Here is a 20,414-nt window from a genome sequence, read left to right on the forward strand (position 1 = left end):
GCCCTCTCTGTGCCCACCGTACCCCTTTTTGTCAAGGGCAGCGCGGTGTTACATGGCATGGGACACCAGTTGGACGCGAAGGAGCAGCTTACAAGATGTCGCTGTGGAGTGTGTGCGTGGATGAAGTAACTTACATCACAGAAATATAGTTCGACGTCAGTCCATGTCAGGGAGTGCAGCAAAAGATCGTGGGTTGTATTTAAAAGACGCCGATTTTTAAACCAATTCTTTGTGTTGAGCTTCGTAGCTCCGAAACCGAACAAAAAAAAAAAACCCCAAAGCCGATGCCTTCAAACACCGACCGAATGCATTCTGCATTCTTAAAACCGATCGTTTTATTGATGTCTGCACGCGGGTGGGGATCGCACCGAGAACCACCCCCGATTGTGCCCGACGAAACAATGCAAACCACACACACACACACACGCACGCACACACGCAAAGGTAATCGAAATCGGCCACCGCTTCTGGTGGACAGGCACGCTTTACGGACGGATGACTTCGATGCGACGCACAGCGACGAACCTTGGGCTTTGGTGCGATCGCGCTTCGTTTGTCGCCGTGCTTTCGATGGTGGGAAAACAATAAAGGATGAACGAAATTTTTCACCGGGGAGTGAAAAAGAAAACCGAACCGAACCGGTGGCGAAAAACCGTCAGCGATCGGGCGCACGCTTGGGTTTGGGCAGTACGGCGCTCGTCCAGTCACTCGATCGTTTGCTAGCCAGCAGGCCGTTTGGTGTTTACCACCGATCGAGCTCGTTGGAGTTTGTTTGTTTGTTCCTTTCCATTCCATTATCCTGGCGTTTGGTAAATAGTGTTTTAAGATTTTTAGGAAGTTTTTAGCAGTTTTTTTTTCAAACTTTTTTTTGTTGTATTGCCTTCTGATCGTTCGATTCCTTGATCGTACAACCGTTGTGTGCATGATCGTTTTCAAATAACAAACGTCGGCGGTCGACGGTTACGTGCGTCAAAGCACGCCTAGGCCTCCCAATGATATGCCCGTGAGTGTTCGGATTCGTGATTCTTGTGAACGCCGCGCGTTACATTCGTGTGCCCTGTTGCTTGGAGGTTACTACGGGCGCTGTGGTATGTGAATGATGTGCTCACGTCAATCAAGCGCGTCGTGGCGATCGTGCTTTCTATGTCCTACAGCCGGCAGCAGTGCGAGCTGGTCGGTGCCGGTGTAAACCGGGGAAGGATAACTGGGAGATAGTTAATTAATTGAAATGACTAAACCGATCGAATCGCGATCATCGCACAGGGTGGTGGTTGATATACTTCCCTTCCTGTTGGGTTCGATGTGCTGCGGCACGAACTCGAGTGACGTAGATTTAATTGAAAAAGTGACGAGAGAGAAAAAAAAAGGTACGATCGACGCCCCCCAGCCGTTGATAAGTGATCCTAAAAGTGTAACCAGCGATCTAAGAATTAAATCGATTACTTTATAGTCCCTTTTCTTCACTTCGAAGGATGGTAAAAAAAAAACGGTACAGCATTACAACAAGATCAAAGTGAAGTGATGATCGGTACACAATTAATTTCAGATTTACGTAAATTGAACGATCGCCGGGTGTGAAATAGTGTGCTTACTTTACATTCGATCTCCCTAGCGGGATCCCGCAAAGCGTTATACACCTAAAACCAGTGATTACCAGTGGCATCGGAAATCGGTTGCAAGCAGTTACGAAATAAAACAACAACAAAAAAGTTGAAAATTAAATCATTCACACATTGAAGCACACGCGGTGTTTGCGAAATGTCGAACAACGTCAGCAACGAAACGATTCCGGAAGAGGAGCCCACACCAGAGACGGAGCCACCATTCGACGAGAATGCGGAAGAAAAGGTACGTGAAGGATGTTACTGAGGCATGGCCAATAAATGGACCAGTGGCGGTGGCGGTGGTGCTGACCGATGACCACCATGCGTGGTTGTTGTTGAACATTTTTGGAAAAGGATTTTATTATTGAGCAGAACAAAACTACGTAAATTACACACCTTTGTGATAGTGTTGTTTACGGTAATCTCTTTGTCATATAATTGATGTGTTTGTTTACATTACACACAAATTCATAAACATTTTCGGAAGAATGTTTGGCCAGTCGGTTAAATCAGAAAATCAGTTGGGTTGGGTTGTTTGTCACTTTGCCATTGAAGTCTTTTATAGAGCACTCGAGCAAGCCATTAGAGCTGAATGCGTTTTAGCACTTGGCGGTCGCTTTTAACTGTTTATGATCTAAATTAGATGTCATTGTACGTGGTGCACTCGTTGAAACGTTGAAACCTAGGCCCAGTTTAAAGTTCATTCGGAGTTCATCGGAATCGGAACGAGGAAAGGTCACAGACAAACCGACTTCAAATTTCGATTGGATGATTGGACTTTCGAAAGCTGCTAGTTGTTTTAACCACATTCCTTTATTAAGTTTGAATTTTATGTCTAAAACATTCTTCAGCAATTTTTACTGATGCATTTCGTTCTGTGAAGGTCATATATCGACTGCAGAAAGACAGCATTTATGTCCTCTTTAATCGTCAAAACGGCAAGCGATATGCTTGCCTTGTGAATCGAATGCAAGTAATCATCAGCTTATGATCAGCTTTTTGCTTATGATGTTACTTACCATAAAGCATGTTCAAAAGTCCATTAAGTGTTAATTTATTGCTCGCATAAAAGTGTCTTCAGGACGCAAGCTTAGCTCGATTAGAAAAAAGTAGGTAAAAAAACCCATTCCACACATTCCGCTAACTTTTAAACATATACTTACTATAAAAATTCTTTTTATAAACCAAAAAACGCTCCAACCAATCTGGTGGCTGAATCCTTTTTTTCCTCCTCGTAGTGGGCATAAATTAAAACATGCAAACAATCTTGCTTTTATCTGGCTGCGCTCGCGAACACACACACACGCGCAAATGCGCGATAGAGCCCAGTGTCAAATGAGGCCTGGCGTCGCGGGGTGAAGGACTTCTAGTCCAGCGGTCGGGTCAAGTTTACTGTTCTACTGTCGAGCTAGTTTATGGCGCGGAATGCAATTATTCCAATCCATAAACTACGCAGCATCGGATGGTGCATCGTCGGACGGCGTGCAGAAGATTAGCATAATTCAATCGCCGTATCGCCGTTGGACAGCTGGACGGGCGACCGAAATGTATTTAAATATATGTACGGTTGAAAGATCGGCGCAGCATCATCGCAGCCGATGCAGAGAAGCTTACTTTACACGATAATTGCATTAGGTTTTGGTCCTGCAAGCCGGGCGCAATAAAAAAAACACTTCTATTTTAACACTTCTGAGTGGGTTGCGTTGCGTGGAGTTGTTGGTGACAAACATAATAACGACAAACCAGCCAAATAGAAGACTTTAACTAATTTACGTAAATATTCAGCCTGTTACAGGGGTGGTTTAGTCCGAGCACCGGAGTTAACACTTTTCTAATGGATCGTTTAAGGCAAACTGGGTGCACTTTAGCCACACTTACGCACCTGACTTCGCGCCGTTCGATTGCAGCTGTTCGCTGAGTGCTGAGACAGAAACGAAGCAAGAGAATAGCAGGACAAAAGGCATTGTATAATCCATACTTTGTGCGTGTAACGCTTTGCTGCGACCGATCGGTAATCAGTGGTCGAGAAAGCATTTATACGCAACCATTAGCGGTGGTGGTCATTTGAGACATTTCCACACGCAGTGCTGTGAGTGGTTTGAACAGGTGAAGTTAAAAATAAAGACGTAAGTCGATCCGGTGCTCCAGTGTCTCATTAGTGTGACAGTTAGAGAGTTAATTGTGCGAATGCCAGAGATTAGGGGTAAAGAAAAGCGTTTAAGAATTTACCCCCTAACGAAAGGGTTAGCTCGGGATGCCATTACACTCCTTAAAGACCGTGCCTTACATACGGCACGGGGGAAGAAAAAGACTCCACCCAAGTACCAATCATGGTACAAACGGTAATCGATTTGTCTTCTAGCGATAAAGTGATTATTAGAGCGTAAAACCAGGGATCGTGGCACGTGTTTCCCTTCACCGTGCAAGGATTATGCATTTCTGGCATTCTGGAAAGCTTCCCGGACACGGTACCAAACAGCAGCACGTGTAACACCCGCACGCTACCACCTCGCTCTCAGCACCCAACCGATATTCCCTTTCTAGCGCGACCGAGATCGTACTCCGCTCTCTGCCAAACCGATCTAGTTCGTGATCGATCACCGGCAATCAACCATATCCGTCGCTTTTGCCGGGCGGCCAAATGCATAGTCATGAGCGCTTGAAATGATCGTTTTATAATCGTTGCTCCGTGAGCAACGGTGTATGGACAATCGCACGCAACACGCTGAGATGCTCACCCATCGGCAGCAAGGTGGCAGGATGTGCGCCGAACAGGTGGTGGAATCTGAAACCTGGCCGGCCAGGTGGACTGTTTGCGATGGTAAAATATGCTGAATCGCTTACCAACGCACAATTAGTGGTATATGATGTGTGTCTAATGGCCTGGGAACGTCGCGAGATGAGGAAGACATTTCATTATATCACTTCACTTGCTCACGGTGACAAATAGGCCATATTTTATGCAGCTCAAAAAAAAAACGAGCTCTCCTGACATGAGATACACACTCGGTATCTTGATTCTGATATCCTTAAGGAGATAGGTGGCAGCAAAAAAAAAATAAAATTGGAGAACCTTTAGAATGGCCTTGAAAGTTGAACCACTACACCACACGATTGAGAAGACCAACAATTTGACAACAATCTTTTGGCCATTTTAAAACGCGCGCTTTTTTATGATCTCCTGAAGCAGCGGAAAAAAAGGAATCAGGTTTTAGTGCCCTTGCCTTGCCCGCAGGAGCACGAGTCTTGGGCGTAATCTTAAGCTGTGGCTACAGGTTTAAGTGCTGCTCCGAGAGTCTCATTACCAAGATTTAGGACGCGTTAGAACACGTGAAAACACACATCCCAAGGGAGGAATGTGGCCATTAAAAGGCTGCTCCGATCTCATGCGCGCGTTCTCATCCTGTCATCCTTCATTTATTTCTTCTCCACTGTTTAATGACCCGAAGCGCGGTTACGTGTTGCTGTAAAGTGAGCGTTCCAATTTCAAAGCTACCAACCAAAAAAAAAATTCCATCCCTCTTAGAACGAGTTCTTGGCCATACTCGTTCTCGCTGTTCTAGCTTAAACCAACCATCCGTACTAATCAACACTTTTTGGGCGTGTAAGACAGATGGCAAAAAAAGAACTGTCCGAATAGGCCACCCCACAGGGCATTCCTTCACTTAGCTTCCTTTCACTTTTAACCAACACCAACCGTTTTCGGGCGGGTTCTACTAGCAACGTGTGGCAGCAGTTAGCAACAGCCCGTCAAACGGGGGCCGGCTCGTAAAGGCAGCTCTTTTTGTGATCCCTAATTATGCTTCCCTGGACACGCTGCGCAGACATCGCGTGCTGAGTTATCAAGCCATTGTGTAATAGGTAATATCCTGCCGACAAGAGAATAAGATGCTTGCCCGGAAGGAAGATTGATGAACTTGTAAGATTCTTGCGGCTGACCTTGAAGATTTCAAGGACAAAGGGGGTTTGAATATTTCTTTCCTGAGGAATAACTGCTAGAATAACAAAAGCAAGCAGGTGTGAAGCATACGAAGTGATCGCAAAAAAAAAACTAGCGAATGCACTCCAAATTTGAAAAGCCATTAGGGTAAACTGCAGGCTGCAAATTTCAACACCTGCATGTTAATCAACAAACCGAAAGAGAAGTGTTCGATTGTGCATTTGAGTTTTGGGCAGGTTCCATTTATGTGGCGTGAGGTGTACGATGATGAACATTAAAGTACAGGAAGCTATAAAGCATGAGTCGCGAGGGAGAGTTCATGATATGAAGCCTGATGGAGGATCTACGCTACCTACCCGGCTCATAATTTTACGATCGCTAATCGTTGTACACCACGAATGCACCTCACCAAAGCTACGTAAGAAAATGGCTAATGTCTAACGCTTGTTTGCTAAGAGCCTGCAGCAGCGTTTTGTGTCTGTTCTCCATTATCACGTCTATATTGGCGTTTATTAGAAGCACCAGCGCTTTTGACGATCACCAAAAATGCACTTGGCCGTCAATCGTTGCTCGATCGAACTACGGTCCCACACCAGCACCAGAGCCAGCTGACGTCAGAGGAGTCCAAAGCCACTACACAGGCATGCCGTTAGATGCTTTGTTTAAATCTCTTTGCCAATCCAGCTCTTGAGCGCAGGCGGCAATTTAACAAAGACCACGTCGACAGGGAATGTTGCTGGTATCGTGTGGGTTGACGTCACAAGACCAAACTTTCTCAGGCACCAAGCTCCGGGACAAATTCTCTGTACCGAGGAAGGAACAACTAAAAATCTGGAGTTCCTTTACCCAAAAACCAGCGTCCATACCTTCGGACACCTCCGGCACGAAGGGCGTGGATAATGTTTGAAGTTCATCAATTATGTTTCTCTCCCCCCCTTTCGGTTCAACTGTTTGGGGCTGTCAGTGTCAGTGGAGGGCCGAATAAACGCTGAAATCAATTAACCCGTGTCCGTAAGCGCGTGTTCTCATCCTGGTCCCTGTCCGCTGTCTAAACGGTTCGTAGTAGTTTCTTGCGAATCGATCAGATAGCCATAAACACCGACCACCATGATAGTTCCACGATGGCCGGAAGAATGTGGTAAGCGAGACGAGATTGCGATACCGTCGGCTTGTAACGACTTCTCGATCGTCCGATAATCGGCCAACGAAACCGAACAGTTCAAACAAGGTTGGCGTTGACCCTTCGTTCTAGTTGGTGGATATTTTCACTGTATCCTAGTAACCGGGGGGAACACTTTTTTTACGGCATCACGATACGCCGTACGCGTTTCTGTCAATTTCACGTGTCAATAGACACCAAATTTGGAACGCACTAATCTTCAATCGTGCCACCCAGCACTGCTGCTCGGTAGATTCTGTGCGTAGACAAATTAATGTTATGGTTTGTGCTCTCTAATGAGACCCCCAGCTTCATTGCCGATTGTTTCCGATAGGGTGTTCTGGCGTGCGTGAAATCGAGCAGGAAATTGATTGGTCGCGCATAGTTCGAAACGTGCGCGTGTTGTGCCGGTACCGAACTGCACCATCATTCTCACCGACCACCGCAGATCATCTTCATTTGATTACAAACGACACGACGACGAGGGCTTAATGCTTAATAATTCATCAACAACAACTTCACACTTCACGGCAGCGGCGCATCATCAGCGCACGCAATTGCCCTCGAAGGACGCCGTCGTGTTCCTCACGGTGACAGAAATCGTTTTCGTGCGGCGTTGATGTATTCGCCAGTGGTGGACTAGCAGCTTGATGTTATGTAAATAACCCATCATACTGTGACGTATTGCCCGACTGTTTGGGGGGTGCAGTATTGGATGGTAGATTTCGTATTTCCAGCGCCAGCAGACAATACAATAGGCACCCATAAGTCTACGCACAAATTCAACACTAACCTGGCGTAAAATTAAACATCTCTCTCTCGCTGGCTCTTCTGTGCAAAGTAGTTCCGGTAGCAAAGGCACACAATCGAGAACGGTACTCTCAACACCTGGAGCATAGATCTTATACACACCCGGGCCGCTGTCAGACAATGCCTCATCATCGTATTTCTATCAACCGGCACCTACTGCTACTACTACCACTACTACTGCGGAGCTATTTACTGAGCTGCGCTGAGGAGTGGAGCTATTTTGACGGCTTTTCATGTATTCATGAGTGGACCCTGGTTTGTTTGCTTCTGCGAGGTTGAAAACGGAAGCAAATTAGGTACGCTTCGTAGACATCCGGGGGAATACCGTGGGGTGTGATAAAAAGCGAGCGAACCCAAATAAATCATTAGTTTGTGATGAGCCTTTGAATTGGTTAATTTTGAGTCCACTGGGTGTCGGATAGCGTGGGAAACTAACTGCGGCAAGTTAGATTTATTCAAAAATTATTTTCTACGTACATTTTTTCGACGCCTCAGGATACTTAGATATCGCTTCTAAATTAGAAGCGAACTCCGATGGGGAAACTAATGAGGAGTTTATTTTAATATCTTACCTAGAATCTAAATGATCAAAACTACCTAACAAGGAACTATTGCTCTCTCGATGCAAATTATATGATAAAGCAACAATCATACCCACCGCTTAGCTTAATACTAATCTCTCATGATCTTTTCCAAGCGAGCGAGTACGATCGTCGTTAAACCGCGACCAGCAGAACAGAAAGACTTCCCGATTGTCATTATCGTAGTAAAATCGTCTCAGAAAACAACGGTGAGGAAGTATACGCTTTACAAATTGATTCCAATTTTGGTTTCGACTTAGATCAACACGATTCAACGCTCCCGTGTCTGGTTGCTCGAGTATGTACTAACACACTGAGCATTCAAATCTCTGGGAAGCTACCAGCTGTTTTGTGTAGAAGCGATAAAAAAACACACACACACAATCCGTAAGCGTTCAAGTGTCAAGCTCAGTGTCTCGGCGGTTTATTTACTTTTGCTCGAAACGCGACCTTCACATTCCCGCGCAGAAAGAAGCAATTTTTGGCCGAACAACAAGAAATCGCTCAAATGAATCAAACGTCGAGAAGCGTTCCAAGTACAGCTGGTTGCTTACTAACGCAAACGCAAACACACACACATACAGAGGTGCGTAAAATGTCAATATTTGACAGTTATTGTTCAGTGTTCTGTCATTGTCCTAGGCGATTTGCTGTCGGTAAACATCAATTAAACCATCCAACGGTACTCTTTGCTGGTTGCGGCAGATTTGTTGAGTCTAATGCAGGGAATAAACAATTTGTTGTTTCTTGTTTCTTTTTCGAGTCATAAAATCTTCAACCATTTCATAATTTCCCGCAATATCACACATTGCAAAAACAACAAAAATCATCCCCCAATACTTTATCTAACCTGACACACATCCATGTCCGTTTTACCGGCGTCCAAACGCGCATGGAATAATATCTCCATTATCTTTCGCCCGTGCACATATCATCTACGGCGAGTCGCGAATGTCACTTTGGAACTCCCCTTGTGACATTCAGCCACAGCTGCAGCAGCAGCAGCAGCAGCAAAAAACGCTTCTTCCCGCCATAAGCAATCCCATCATTGCATAAAACCCATTTCGAGCCCATTTGCAAACCAAACGATCGGGAGGTCGCACTTGTTATGTCATGGGAGAGCAGTGTAGCCTTTGTTTGTGTGGCAGGGACCAATCTTGGCTCGCTCGCCGATGTGACGCTGGGTGGCGATCGGTTGGTGCTAATGCATATCACACGGGGGCATGCTCCAGTTAGCCAGAGCGTTATGTGAGCGAGACACCACCCTTGAACTTGACACGGTAGCGAACGTGGACATTAAATTACCACAAGTCGTGCGCACCAAAGAACCAGATGGACTGTTTTTTTTAAATGCAGGCGCGTTGTGTTGTGTCCACCGCGACCCATTCATCAGCGTTTAGATAACGGAATGTTTGGTTTGAAAACTAGCGTCGAAAATCAGGTCGAATGCATCTTTCGTCGATGGTACGATCGGTACGAGGAGCAGATTTATTGGGCTGTAACCGTACACGGAAGTAAGCGGACCCTGAAGTCTCAATCAAGCCACGTGGAAGTGCATCATCTTAAAATGCATTTCAATTAATGCACTCCTTCGCCTACTCATGTGTGTGCATGCATGGGGCACGTGTTTTTTAATCGTTTTGCGAGCCTCACATAAAGCGCACTGATAGGATACCGACTTGTGTGTCGATGGATTTCGATGGATCGCGATGCACGCGATTTACAGCCGAGATCGACCGATCCGGTGCGAGGGTGTTGCGACCACAGACACACGGGGCACAAGCAATTAGTGAAGCGACAGCCATTTTTTTTGTCTTTACTTGTTGCATTTTTCGTGCCGTCAATCATTCTGGTGGAAAATTAAAGATGATTAATTCATAGTACACACACACACACACGCGTGAAGTTGGATCAGTGCGAGTTCGATAAGTTGGAAAAGAGAATGGATGCTTCAGTTACAGTTAGTTGAGGTGAAATAGTTTCCGCCGAGTTCAGCGCGTGATCGACGGGGTGAACGTGTCCAAAGTGTACGTGGGTTAGGGGGAAAAATATAAGTCGCATAATTTTGCATACTAAAACGCAAGAGCTGGAATTGAACAGGAAGTCGCCAATATATCCCCGTAGATCTTAAAAATGTATCGACAGAACGCTGAAACTTAGTCTTCTCCAGCATCACTCGACTCGTTTACTTTGATCGTTCAACACCGAATCAAAGAATTAGGCGTTTGGTTGAACTCTTCACCGTTTCCAACAGCATCAAGAGAGGCTGATCCGTTATCTTGCGCCACTCCATCAACAAAAGCTAATGATGCTTGAGGTAGTCTCTTGACGATCGTGTTCATTCTTGTGGCTAAAGATACCACACTTCGCCGAGACCTCCTGGTCAGCGCGATGGACAGCTACCTGACATGGATTCACCGTACAAAGTCCTCACAGCCCCACACTTCAGGCGCATCTTCAAGGTTACAATAGACGAAGAATAGACGGGGCTTGATGGATGGAAAAACTGCGATGGAAACAACGGCAACCAAAGCCGTGTCGACGGTGTCAATCACGAGAGGTAGCTGATTTTTACTGATTTTTTTATGGAATAAAGTGATGAAGACAAGGTAGCTACCATACGGCTAAGTTCTCTGCCGCGGAGCGTTACAACCGGAACAAACATGTTTAGATAAACAAAGCACCAAGCCCTTAAAGGTTTTCGAAGTGGACTTAACGTGCGATACGCTTGTGTCATTCATTTGTGTTAATTTTTGTTCACTGCTCACAGCAAATTATAACACACAGAGAACAAGACGGGCGATAGCGTTTAGGAATGGTCGCAATTAAAAGCATGATCTCATTCCTAGCCCGAGGTGCCTCATCACTCATGTTGTATGTTCACCATTACGATTGCGTACGGTGGATTTCTTTGCCGGATTCTGGAGATGCAAGCAAATGGGACGATAACGAGCCTACTCCACACACACGCTCGCACTCCCGGATGCGAAACGACCTCCCTCGGAAAGGGTTCAACGAAACTGTGTCTCGCGTGATGAAGCACGTCGAATGATGACCGACTGATGGAAGGAAGGAAAAACGGGTGATACTACAATGTCTAATCCACCGTTCTGGAGATGAGATGTGAGATATGCATTGCTTTTTTATTGCCTCCTAGTCTGCATAAAGAATCGCTTTCAATAAAAGCAGCTAAAAAAACTCCAATTGACCTTTTTTTTAAATAATTTTGTGAAGATCAAATTGAATAAATATTAAGACTATTCCTACCCATCACACGGTAAAAATGTTCTACCAGGATCCGATCCATCACCGATTTGCTACGTGTAAAAAATTAACAAAACGATTGTTTTGCCAACATTGCTAACAGCTTCTCGTGATATGTAATTTTCTGTCTTGCCTTTTTATTGCCCACTCGTTAACTCCGCTGCTGCTGTTGTTTTTTCCACCTCTTTTATCGTTCTCATGTGAGGATAGGTCATTTTTCCACAGTACCACACTTGCAGTAAGAAAAAAAAGATCTCTCTTCCCCAATGATCTTCAAATCGTGTATGATCATTGGGGGGATGAGCAAATGAAACATTTATAGTGATTACATAATCAACACCTCCCCTTTAGAGAATGTGTGTTTCCATTAGCCTGGGTTCGGCAAAGAATTGGAAGGAGTTAATTTTTTCTATCAACCTGTGCCCAATTGGATCGAACTCCTCGGTTGGCAGTAAAAGGTCAGATATGATAATTGCAAAGTAGATGTCTAATTTTAGAATGCTTATTGAGCTGTACAGAACAGAAGATCAAGCCTCGGCGTGGTGTGGTCGGTGAACTTTTCCAATGCAGAGTCAGTAAAGCATCCATCAAGTTCAAGGGAAAAACTCGCACCGTCACGTACCTCAACGGGTAGGTCCGGGATGAGCAGCATGATTGGTTTATTGTTGAACCCATCCGTAGAGTTCCGGTATTGTAATTAAAGAAATTAAAATTCCAAAAGGCTAAAATTGGGGTGTGTACGCTGCTTTCGCTATTATTGGGAGTTAAAAAAAGGGGCGAGGATCGTTAATTCGATTCTATTTGAATCACAAAGTGAGAACACCCCTAGTGAGACGAGTTAGTGAGCAATCTCGTCGCTTGTTCTCACTGCAGCTCAACAGCTGATCAGATCCGGCTACTACAACGAAAGAGCGTATGGGAGAGCATTCGATCTTAGTAACGCTCGCTCACGACTCACATTTCTCGCAGCATCCACCAGCTACATATCTCAGCGAGAATCTCTCTCTCTCCCATTATGGAAGCGCCGTAAACATACTCTCCAACAACATTTGGAGCCGTGCCCCCGTGTCCTGTTCATCTCGCGGAGGCTGTGAGCGAGCCGTGTGCGTGCACACCAGCGGAGAGTGTGCGAATTTATGTAACTCCCATATAACTCTACCGCCAGCATCGTACCGACTGTCAGTTTATGCACAGCCTTTGCGGAGTGTGCCGACACCGAACAGTACAGTGCCGAAGTGACTAGACGTGCTGGAGTCGACCGCACACACAGAAGACACAGACTTCTCAGAGGGAGAAAAACCCTTCTTGCGTCGTGCTGATCGTGCCGCTGCGTGGTTGCGTGTCGCCGTATCGAAACTTTAAGCTTGCCGGTGGTTTTGCCTGTGCCAAACAGCATCTCTCCCCGGCTGTTGTTGCGCAAGACGCGCTGTTGCTTGCTCGTTAACGCCCGCGGAACCATCAACGGAGACAGATGCAGAAGGAACTACCACCGTCAGTGGGAAGGTCGTGTAGCTGAGGAGTTCGTGCTGGTGCAGTTTTGAAGTTCATTTTATCAACGGGCGAATGGAAAGGCACCGGCAAGAAGCATCTAAGCAGGCGAAACGAGATCGACGAGCATCTTCTAAGTGATTGGAGAAGGCGACAGAAATACATAGTGAAACGTGTTAAACGATCTCTCGCGTGTCCTTGGCAAGCGTCGGCAGCAAATTTCGAGGAAAAGGAATACTCAACTGCATCCCACCCCGGACAGTTGCGCAATCCGGCAGGCTCTTTCAAGGACCCGCATCGCCGTCCTGACTGGAGCAGAGCAAACGTGATGTAACCGGGACACGAGTCACCCGCCGTCAGACACAAAGCAAGTGAAGGTGGCCTCGTCGAGGAATTAAAAGTTCACATCACTTTCTTCAACCTTCCTGCCTGATTGAGAAGGGTGTCGGTCGTTAGTCGATGTCGGTCGTCTCATTTCACTAGTGGCTCTGCTCTACGCGATCTCAAGCAACGTCTGGCAGTACCAACCGGGAAACGGCATCACGAGCACGCACCACACGCATATGATTCATTGCATGCCGCGATAATCGTCACCACACGGCACACACCAGACAGCGTGTGTTGCGGTTGCGGTGTGCTTGGTTGGCAAATGTCAATCAATTCCGCATGTGTAACCCATTTCCCTGAAACGCGGCCAACAAGTATCAAGTTGAATAATCTGACTGCCGAGAGACGGTGAGAGGACAGACACGGTGTGCCGGCAAACAATATTGGCAAATGCGTGTGGTAAAGTAAACACAACAGACCAAAAATAGATAAAAAGCGTGCCAAAGTGCAAGTGTGAAAGTGCATACAGTGAAGACGGGAGAATCGATTGAATCATCGGCGTGAAGCAAATTAGCGATTGCTGCAATCCAAGTAGCATAGGATTTTGTTTTGCGTGGTTTTTGGTGATAAAAACCATCCAAGCAGTCTTCACTGTTTTTCGAACACTGAGCGTGTGCTGTGTGGTTACCGTGAGCGACAGAGAACCATTATTTTATTTGTTTTTGTGTACGTGCTGTGAGCGTCAGTGTGTTTTTCTTGTGGAGCATAACAAAAACAACGACCAACGATCAGCACCATGAGCTTTAACACCTTTATGCAGGTAAATACATACATCCCCGTAGCAAAAGTGATGTAAGAAGGGCACAAATTAAGATATTAGCACCGGAGAGCAGCAGCACGGGCTGCACGTTATGATTTAAGGTTGGCTCGCCTATTTTCACTCCACTTGGGGCGCCTAAAACGCCCCATCCCACAGGCTGCATATGACCTTTTTTTGGTGGTGCGGTGCAGAGTAAACAGTGCACTAAACAATGACTGTTGTGCTGTTTATAATGGTCGTGACGAATACTTTAAGTGCGCAGGACGAATGATGCGCGTCGAATGGTCGGAATCGTGTCGATTTAAATTTTCCGTTAATCGTTTATTGTCATTATCGGGGTGGATTGCGTTAGATAATCAAGCTTTGCGTCTTTAATCATTTCTTTTCTGAATGAAACTTTGCTTCATTTCATTAACACAAGTATCAAAGTAAAAATGGCTGAAGATAGCTGAACACAATGGAGCCGGAGCTCCATGGAAACTGGCACACACTGTAGCCCAACTCTCGATATCGACAGACGCTACCGTACAATCTGATAGATATGCATTTTTCACCCTTCGCTGTGTTGCATTTTTCCAGCATTGCCCACTTCCAACACACAAAAGTACACTATCTTGCGATTCTTCACTATCTTTACCACTTCCCATGAGCAACTGTTGGCCAGAGCCGCTAGCTTTCGAGTACAGACGGCTGCAGTTGATGGATTTTCCACCACAAAACAAAGTGCACAAAAAAATGCATATGCGCAAAATCTGCATATTGCGACTCACGTACGCAGCATCTTCACGTACCTTTTGCTTATCAAGCCTCCCAAAGAAAGGCATAAAAAGGCACTCGTGGTGGGCTTTTGCCAGTGTAGAGAGTATGAAATTTTGCAACGCCAAACCACAATCCCCACTGGTGTTGGGGCACTCTTAAGGCAGCCTGCTTTTTGGGGCGGCTCGATGGGGTGTATAAAGTTTTACTTTTGTGACCTCACCTCACTTTGTTTATTGCTGAAGATGGGGTGTGTTTTTACGACTGTTAAGGTGCTATATACGGTCAATTACGAGCATGTTAAATAATACATAAAATTTGCCTAAATAAGAAATATCAAGCTCATTAAGAAAATGAGCATCGAGCAAATCGAATTGCTACACACAAAGCATGAAGAACAAACAGAAAAGCAAAAGCATAATCAGCTCTAAGAGGATTATTGTCTTTAATTCCAACCGCGGATATAGACCACCTTACATAATTGACCTTTTAAAAAGATGAGACGCATTAATGCTTCGCTCAATACCTTCCTCGATAAAAAAAAACACTTTGATCAATCTCAAAATTGATATAATTGAATGATGTCAAAGTGTAGCAATACTTTGGATTTCATTTTTGTCTCTGTTTCCTTAAATCCGGAAGCCACCAGAAACACAGCGGACAATCATCTCACCTCTCATAAACTATTGGCCGATTTTACAGCCGGATCGATGTCGTATTCATTTTTTGCTCGATGCTCGTTTTGCGTCCGGCACTGGCAATGAAAACATGTAAAATACAGTGTCCAATGATACAGCGGACAAGCACACCGAAAGGGGGTTAAAAATAGGCGACCTTCTTACCATCGCAACCCCGAAGGTCAACCGTTTTTCCAGTAAACGCTCCAATTTTCGCTCGGTGTCGGAACGACCGAGCCTTCTCCATCGCTTCGGTGTGGTGGGCTTAACATTTAAATCAGCTGTTCAAACGATCATCAGCGGGCAACGTGCCCACGAACACGTACGTATCGACTTCTCGCGCTGGAGGATGACGATGCTGGATCGTTGTAGTGCCGCTGTAACACACATCCATCCAATCCAGCAAGAAGTGTGGCGATCATCGATCATTACCACTGCATTGGCGCAATTTGCATCTTCCGCTCGGTAGATGGTTCAATGTTGATCGTCCGGCGCGCGAGTGCGCGCGATCGAACACCGGAGGCACATGCACAGCGCTTCCTGCCCTCTTCTTCTGTTCGTGCCAATTTAGCAAGAGAACGACCGAGATCTAGAACTCATCGGGCATAGTTATGCAAAACTGATACATTAAACTCTGGCGGGAAGCGGGGGGAAACACAGCAAACAATCATCATGTTCTAGAAGGGATGTTTCTTTCCTCTGGCGGAAAGTGACATAGATTGGGAAGCCGCGACACAAGCGACACAACACACACCAAGAACTGCTGCAGAATGTAAGAGGAGTGTTGGTATCTGTTTTATATTTATTAGAAACAGAATGAAGCATCACTCGTCACGCGATCGGCTGCTTGAGGAATTCTAGATCTCTATCAATAAATTAACATCAACTCGCGTTCTTCGCCCTGTATTTGATAGGGAACAAAAACTGCGATGCTTAAATCTAATTAGAAGCAATTTTAATTAAATGTCAGATCTAATCATTGTGACGTGATTATCACAATAAAAATTGACAGAAAATGTCGGTTAAGTTATTAAGATTAAAATTAAAAAAAGAGATAAGAAAATATTTCCAGTAGAAAAAAAATCGAAAGACTTCAAGCGACGAACCCGATGAATCTTTGTATGGCACAACTCAAAAGACTTAAAGCGACGAACCCGACGAAATTGTTAAGTTTTACACCAATGAAAGCGAAAGACTAGAAGTGAAGAACCCAAGCTCGAATTTCTGTACTACGCCAATTTGTCAACAGAAATAATCGCTATCGCGGGCTGTGTGGCACACTGTTGCAGAAATATTTCTCTACGACCCATTCTCACAATAGGGTGTTTCGTTTGCCCTTAAAACGTTTTAATTAACCTGCCCAACGGCAACGGCTCCGCTCTGTGGCACCCTGACCATTAGAAGCCGATTGCAAAACCATTCCGCGTCTTGTATGCGCGCGTCCGTCCGTCTGACTGCGCATATCTTTCTTCACGCGGTCAGGTTGCAGCACGCGATAACGATCACGATCTCGGTATGTGTGTGCGTTGTTTCTTGCACGGCGTTGGTCGATGATGGGACACGCGCGATATCACGTCGGGCACGGCACGGTGTACTGCCCTTTACACACTGCGCGGCGTGTGTTGGTCAACCGGGTAAGCTCCTTAACTTGTTGCGCCGGCTTCTTAGAAAGGGGTGAGTTTCATGCTCACCGGTATTTTACTAGTGGCCGGGTTCTCGATGCCACCGGTGCACTCAATTTCGCGAGGATCGATGGCGTGCTTATCGGATGCCATCCATCCATCTCGCCATCGACGACGATTGCTGCACCCAGTCCCGCGCAAGCAGGGTGCGTGAGAAGACAGTTGGTTAAATTGCTCGCGTTGCCCTAAAATGTGCTGGTGTGCAACATCGACCGGCGGTCGCTTTGTAGGTCAGTCGGAAAACGTACATCAAACGTAGGGATTGACTGGGTGTAAGTGTGATAAACGGGGTGTCCTTAACAAGCTGCTCCTTAGCTGTCACCGGATGACTGCAACAAAGACATTTTTAATCTGGACTCTATCGTTCGTACCAGAGTGATTACGCGATGAAGCGCAGTTACTTCCACCTTAGAGGCACGATCGAAAGGAGAAAGAGTTGGGAACATTTCCTAGCAATAGACGCACACCCTCAGCGATCGTGATTTAGATCTTAACCCATTTACGGACTATAGTATACTCGCCGGCCGGGTCGGGACGTTGGTAAGATTAAATGATTGATAGAAAATGAATGACAATTCATTCCGCCTCCTTTTGCTAATACTTTCCCATACAGGAACGTATTTACTCGCGGCTCATGTCACCTCCCCCATTCAGGCTCGATCCGTTTCTCGTTCGTATCTCTCTAAAGCCGCCCGCGTTATGCAACAGCACTCGACCGGGTGACAATTTCATTTTCCCGGTGCATTATGCCGTTGCATTCAGCCGTAAACCTGTGGGCTTTCTTGTTGCCCGATTGCACATAATCGATCAAAGGGCTAACGATATGGCTCAAGATAAATTTATCCCGTGGTTAGAGCTCGAGTAATTGTATACTCCATTAGTCCCAGGGCGTTTGTTGACGTGAGACACCACCACACATTTGCCCGTCAAAATAGGTCACCTTAAATTATCTAACGGAGCTACAGCAGCGGCGAACGAACGTTGCCCTTTTGCAAAATTCCCCCGAAAGAAGGCAATTCCTGCGATGAATATTAATCATCCCCGATTATCCTCGCACGTGAACAACGCTGCTTAACTAGCCAAAAAATTCGCACGTAATACTTAACTTCTCACCACGGTGCCATCTGTTCCGCTTAGCCCACTCAAAGGTTCTTCCTCCAAAACGCGCGCGTTAGACGCTGACTCAATGCAGCGAAAATAAAACTGGCAAGATCCGGTACCGAGTGAATGCTCTCCCGTGCGAAACGTAACGGTGTGTCGCGCCACCACACGCACACACAAACACACGCTAGGTTCTGGTAAAAATAGCCAAACGCAAGGCGTCACAAGTCGATTCCACCTGAACCATTCGTCACACACAGCTCGCAGTGTGGCCCTCGGACGATAATCCTGGTACGAGGTATGGAAAGAATCGTAAAAAAAGAGTCGCGAATCGTAAAATCCGCTTCGTCTAAAAATAACGCACGAAGGCGCCGGACAATGAGTAAGAGAGCACGTTGCCCTACCTGCTCCGGTGTCCGTTCTGCTGAAATGTGTTTGGCCAGCGGGGGATTTTTAAATCACGTGCCAGAATTGAATCAGAACAGATCACACACAATGGAACAGACAATCCAAAAAACAAGGATCCATGTTAAGCGCCTGATGACGAAAATGGCCTGCAGAAGTTCAGCAGTATAGTAGCAACAGCAATGAAATAAATGTGTCTAGTAGGGGCTAAAGCCGGATCACACGCCTACGGTTAGTTCTAAATGTGACGTGCATTGTGTAGCCAGCGAGCCCGTGTAAACGACACTAGCACTGCCAGCAGCGTCTTGATCCGGGTCCGGTAAAGTGCATTCGATCTTATCTCTTCTTACCACTGCTACGCGCTTCGTCATACCCGACAGCTATCACCTTGACTACAATTCCAGCGTCTACTACTAATGCAATTTTATGCGACAAATAGCACGGCAAGCAATTAATGATCGTTGCCAAACTTTTTCTACGTCTCGCTCGCGTTTTTCACAGAAAACCCACAATAGAAATGGCGGTCGACAGATTGTGGAAAACTTATCAGACCGATCAATCTTGAATCGCCCGCAACGAGCGTAACGCTGATGAGAAAATGTCAACAGACATTTCACGACACAATTCTAATGCAATGCAGTCTCCCAAAAACCGGGCAGCTAGGCTCATACGGAGTGTGTCAACGGTTTTTTCGGAATGGAAAATTTAAATTTGTGTGTGCAATTTTGGCCACGCACACCAACACTTGTCACCAATTTGCTCAATGAAGTGTAAACAGGCAGCAGAAAGCAGTGAGCAATATTTACACTCATCGACTGCTGTTTGGGAACGCTTATTTCACTTCGTCGCCATATTTTTTCGTTTAATCCACCCTTACCAAGCGCAGCAGCAGCTCCCATTGCAAAACATTCCGAAAGGGCCCCCGTAGCACGGCAGATGGCGGCTGCGGCTTTGACGGTGCATAAAAACAAATCTCCAAGCCAACCACCAAACAACCACCCAACCATCCGCCTCCTCGACGATGTGCATTTGTTTTATGCGAGCGCTTTGTTGTTGTACAACGTTGCTAAGCAACCGCAACATAAAAAAATGCTGCAGCGCTGAAGAAGCACATGTTTATTGCTGCAGTTTTTCAGTGAGCGTTTTTTTCTTCTGCCCCATGTTTCGAGATCTCTTCTAATGAGGCGCATGGAGCGTGGAATCATTATCAGACCACACTTCTTGATTGGCTGCATCCGAGAGCAGCCGGAAAGATCTTGGTTTTGTAGATGTGGAAAATATTAAATGTGCCACTAAATAGGTACTTTGTGAGTGTAACAATACCGAATACCTTGTCTGCCGTTTGTTTCGGAATGAGAAGAATGAGCAACATAAATCAAATGCTGCCGGATCTTTTGTCCGTTCGCAATCCGTTTCTGCGTAAATGAGACCATGATCGTTTTAGCAAGATAAATACAAAGTTTCATTATTTGTCCATTGGTATTACATTCTAAAAATCTTTGCACCGGATTTAAAAATTGGAGCTCACGATCTGTAGATTGTTTGACAGTGCATGGACATAACGAAACCACCTTTGAACAGAACTGCCTTGGGCGGTAATAGCATAACAGACGCATGTGTAAGCACAGTTCGAGCCGGATATAGCCATTCCCTGGGAGTTCAGACATTAGAATAAGGTCAAACACCACACGAGACAGAGGGAGAGATATAAAACGATTCATCACTAGCGCGCCTTCTTAAACAATCTGGTGATAAACGTTCTCATGATCTTCTCAGATCTCATTCTAAACAGTTTAAATT

The 20,414-nt window shown here is 45.7% G+C and overlaps 1 protein-coding gene across 2 annotated transcripts in view; it reads left to right on the forward strand.

Annotated features, from left to right (window-relative positions):
• Window positions 1-721: 721 nt before the first annotated feature.
• Window positions 722-20,414, forward strand: part of LOC118510317 — a 34,475-nt gene continuing 14,782 nt past the window's right edge. The window contains exons 1-2 of one of the 2 annotated variants that reach the window (XM_036051957.1): window positions 722-809; window positions 1,472-1,848. In XM_036051957.1, coding sequence (XP_035907850.1) covers window positions 1,759-1,848 — 90 coding nt within the window. In that variant the 5' untranslated portion in view covers window positions 722-809; window positions 1,472-1,758. Of the gene's footprint in view, window positions 810-1,471; window positions 1,849-12,554; window positions 13,994-20,414 lie in introns of those variants that run through there. The other variant, XM_036051958.1, reaches the window with a different exon arrangement.

This window comes from Anopheles stephensi, chromosome 3 (assembly GCF_013141755.1).
Source record: "Anopheles stephensi strain Indian chromosome 3, UCI_ANSTEP_V1.0, whole genome shotgun sequence".
NCBI classification, from domain to species: Eukaryota; Metazoa; Arthropoda; class Insecta; order Diptera; family Culicidae; genus Anopheles; species Anopheles stephensi.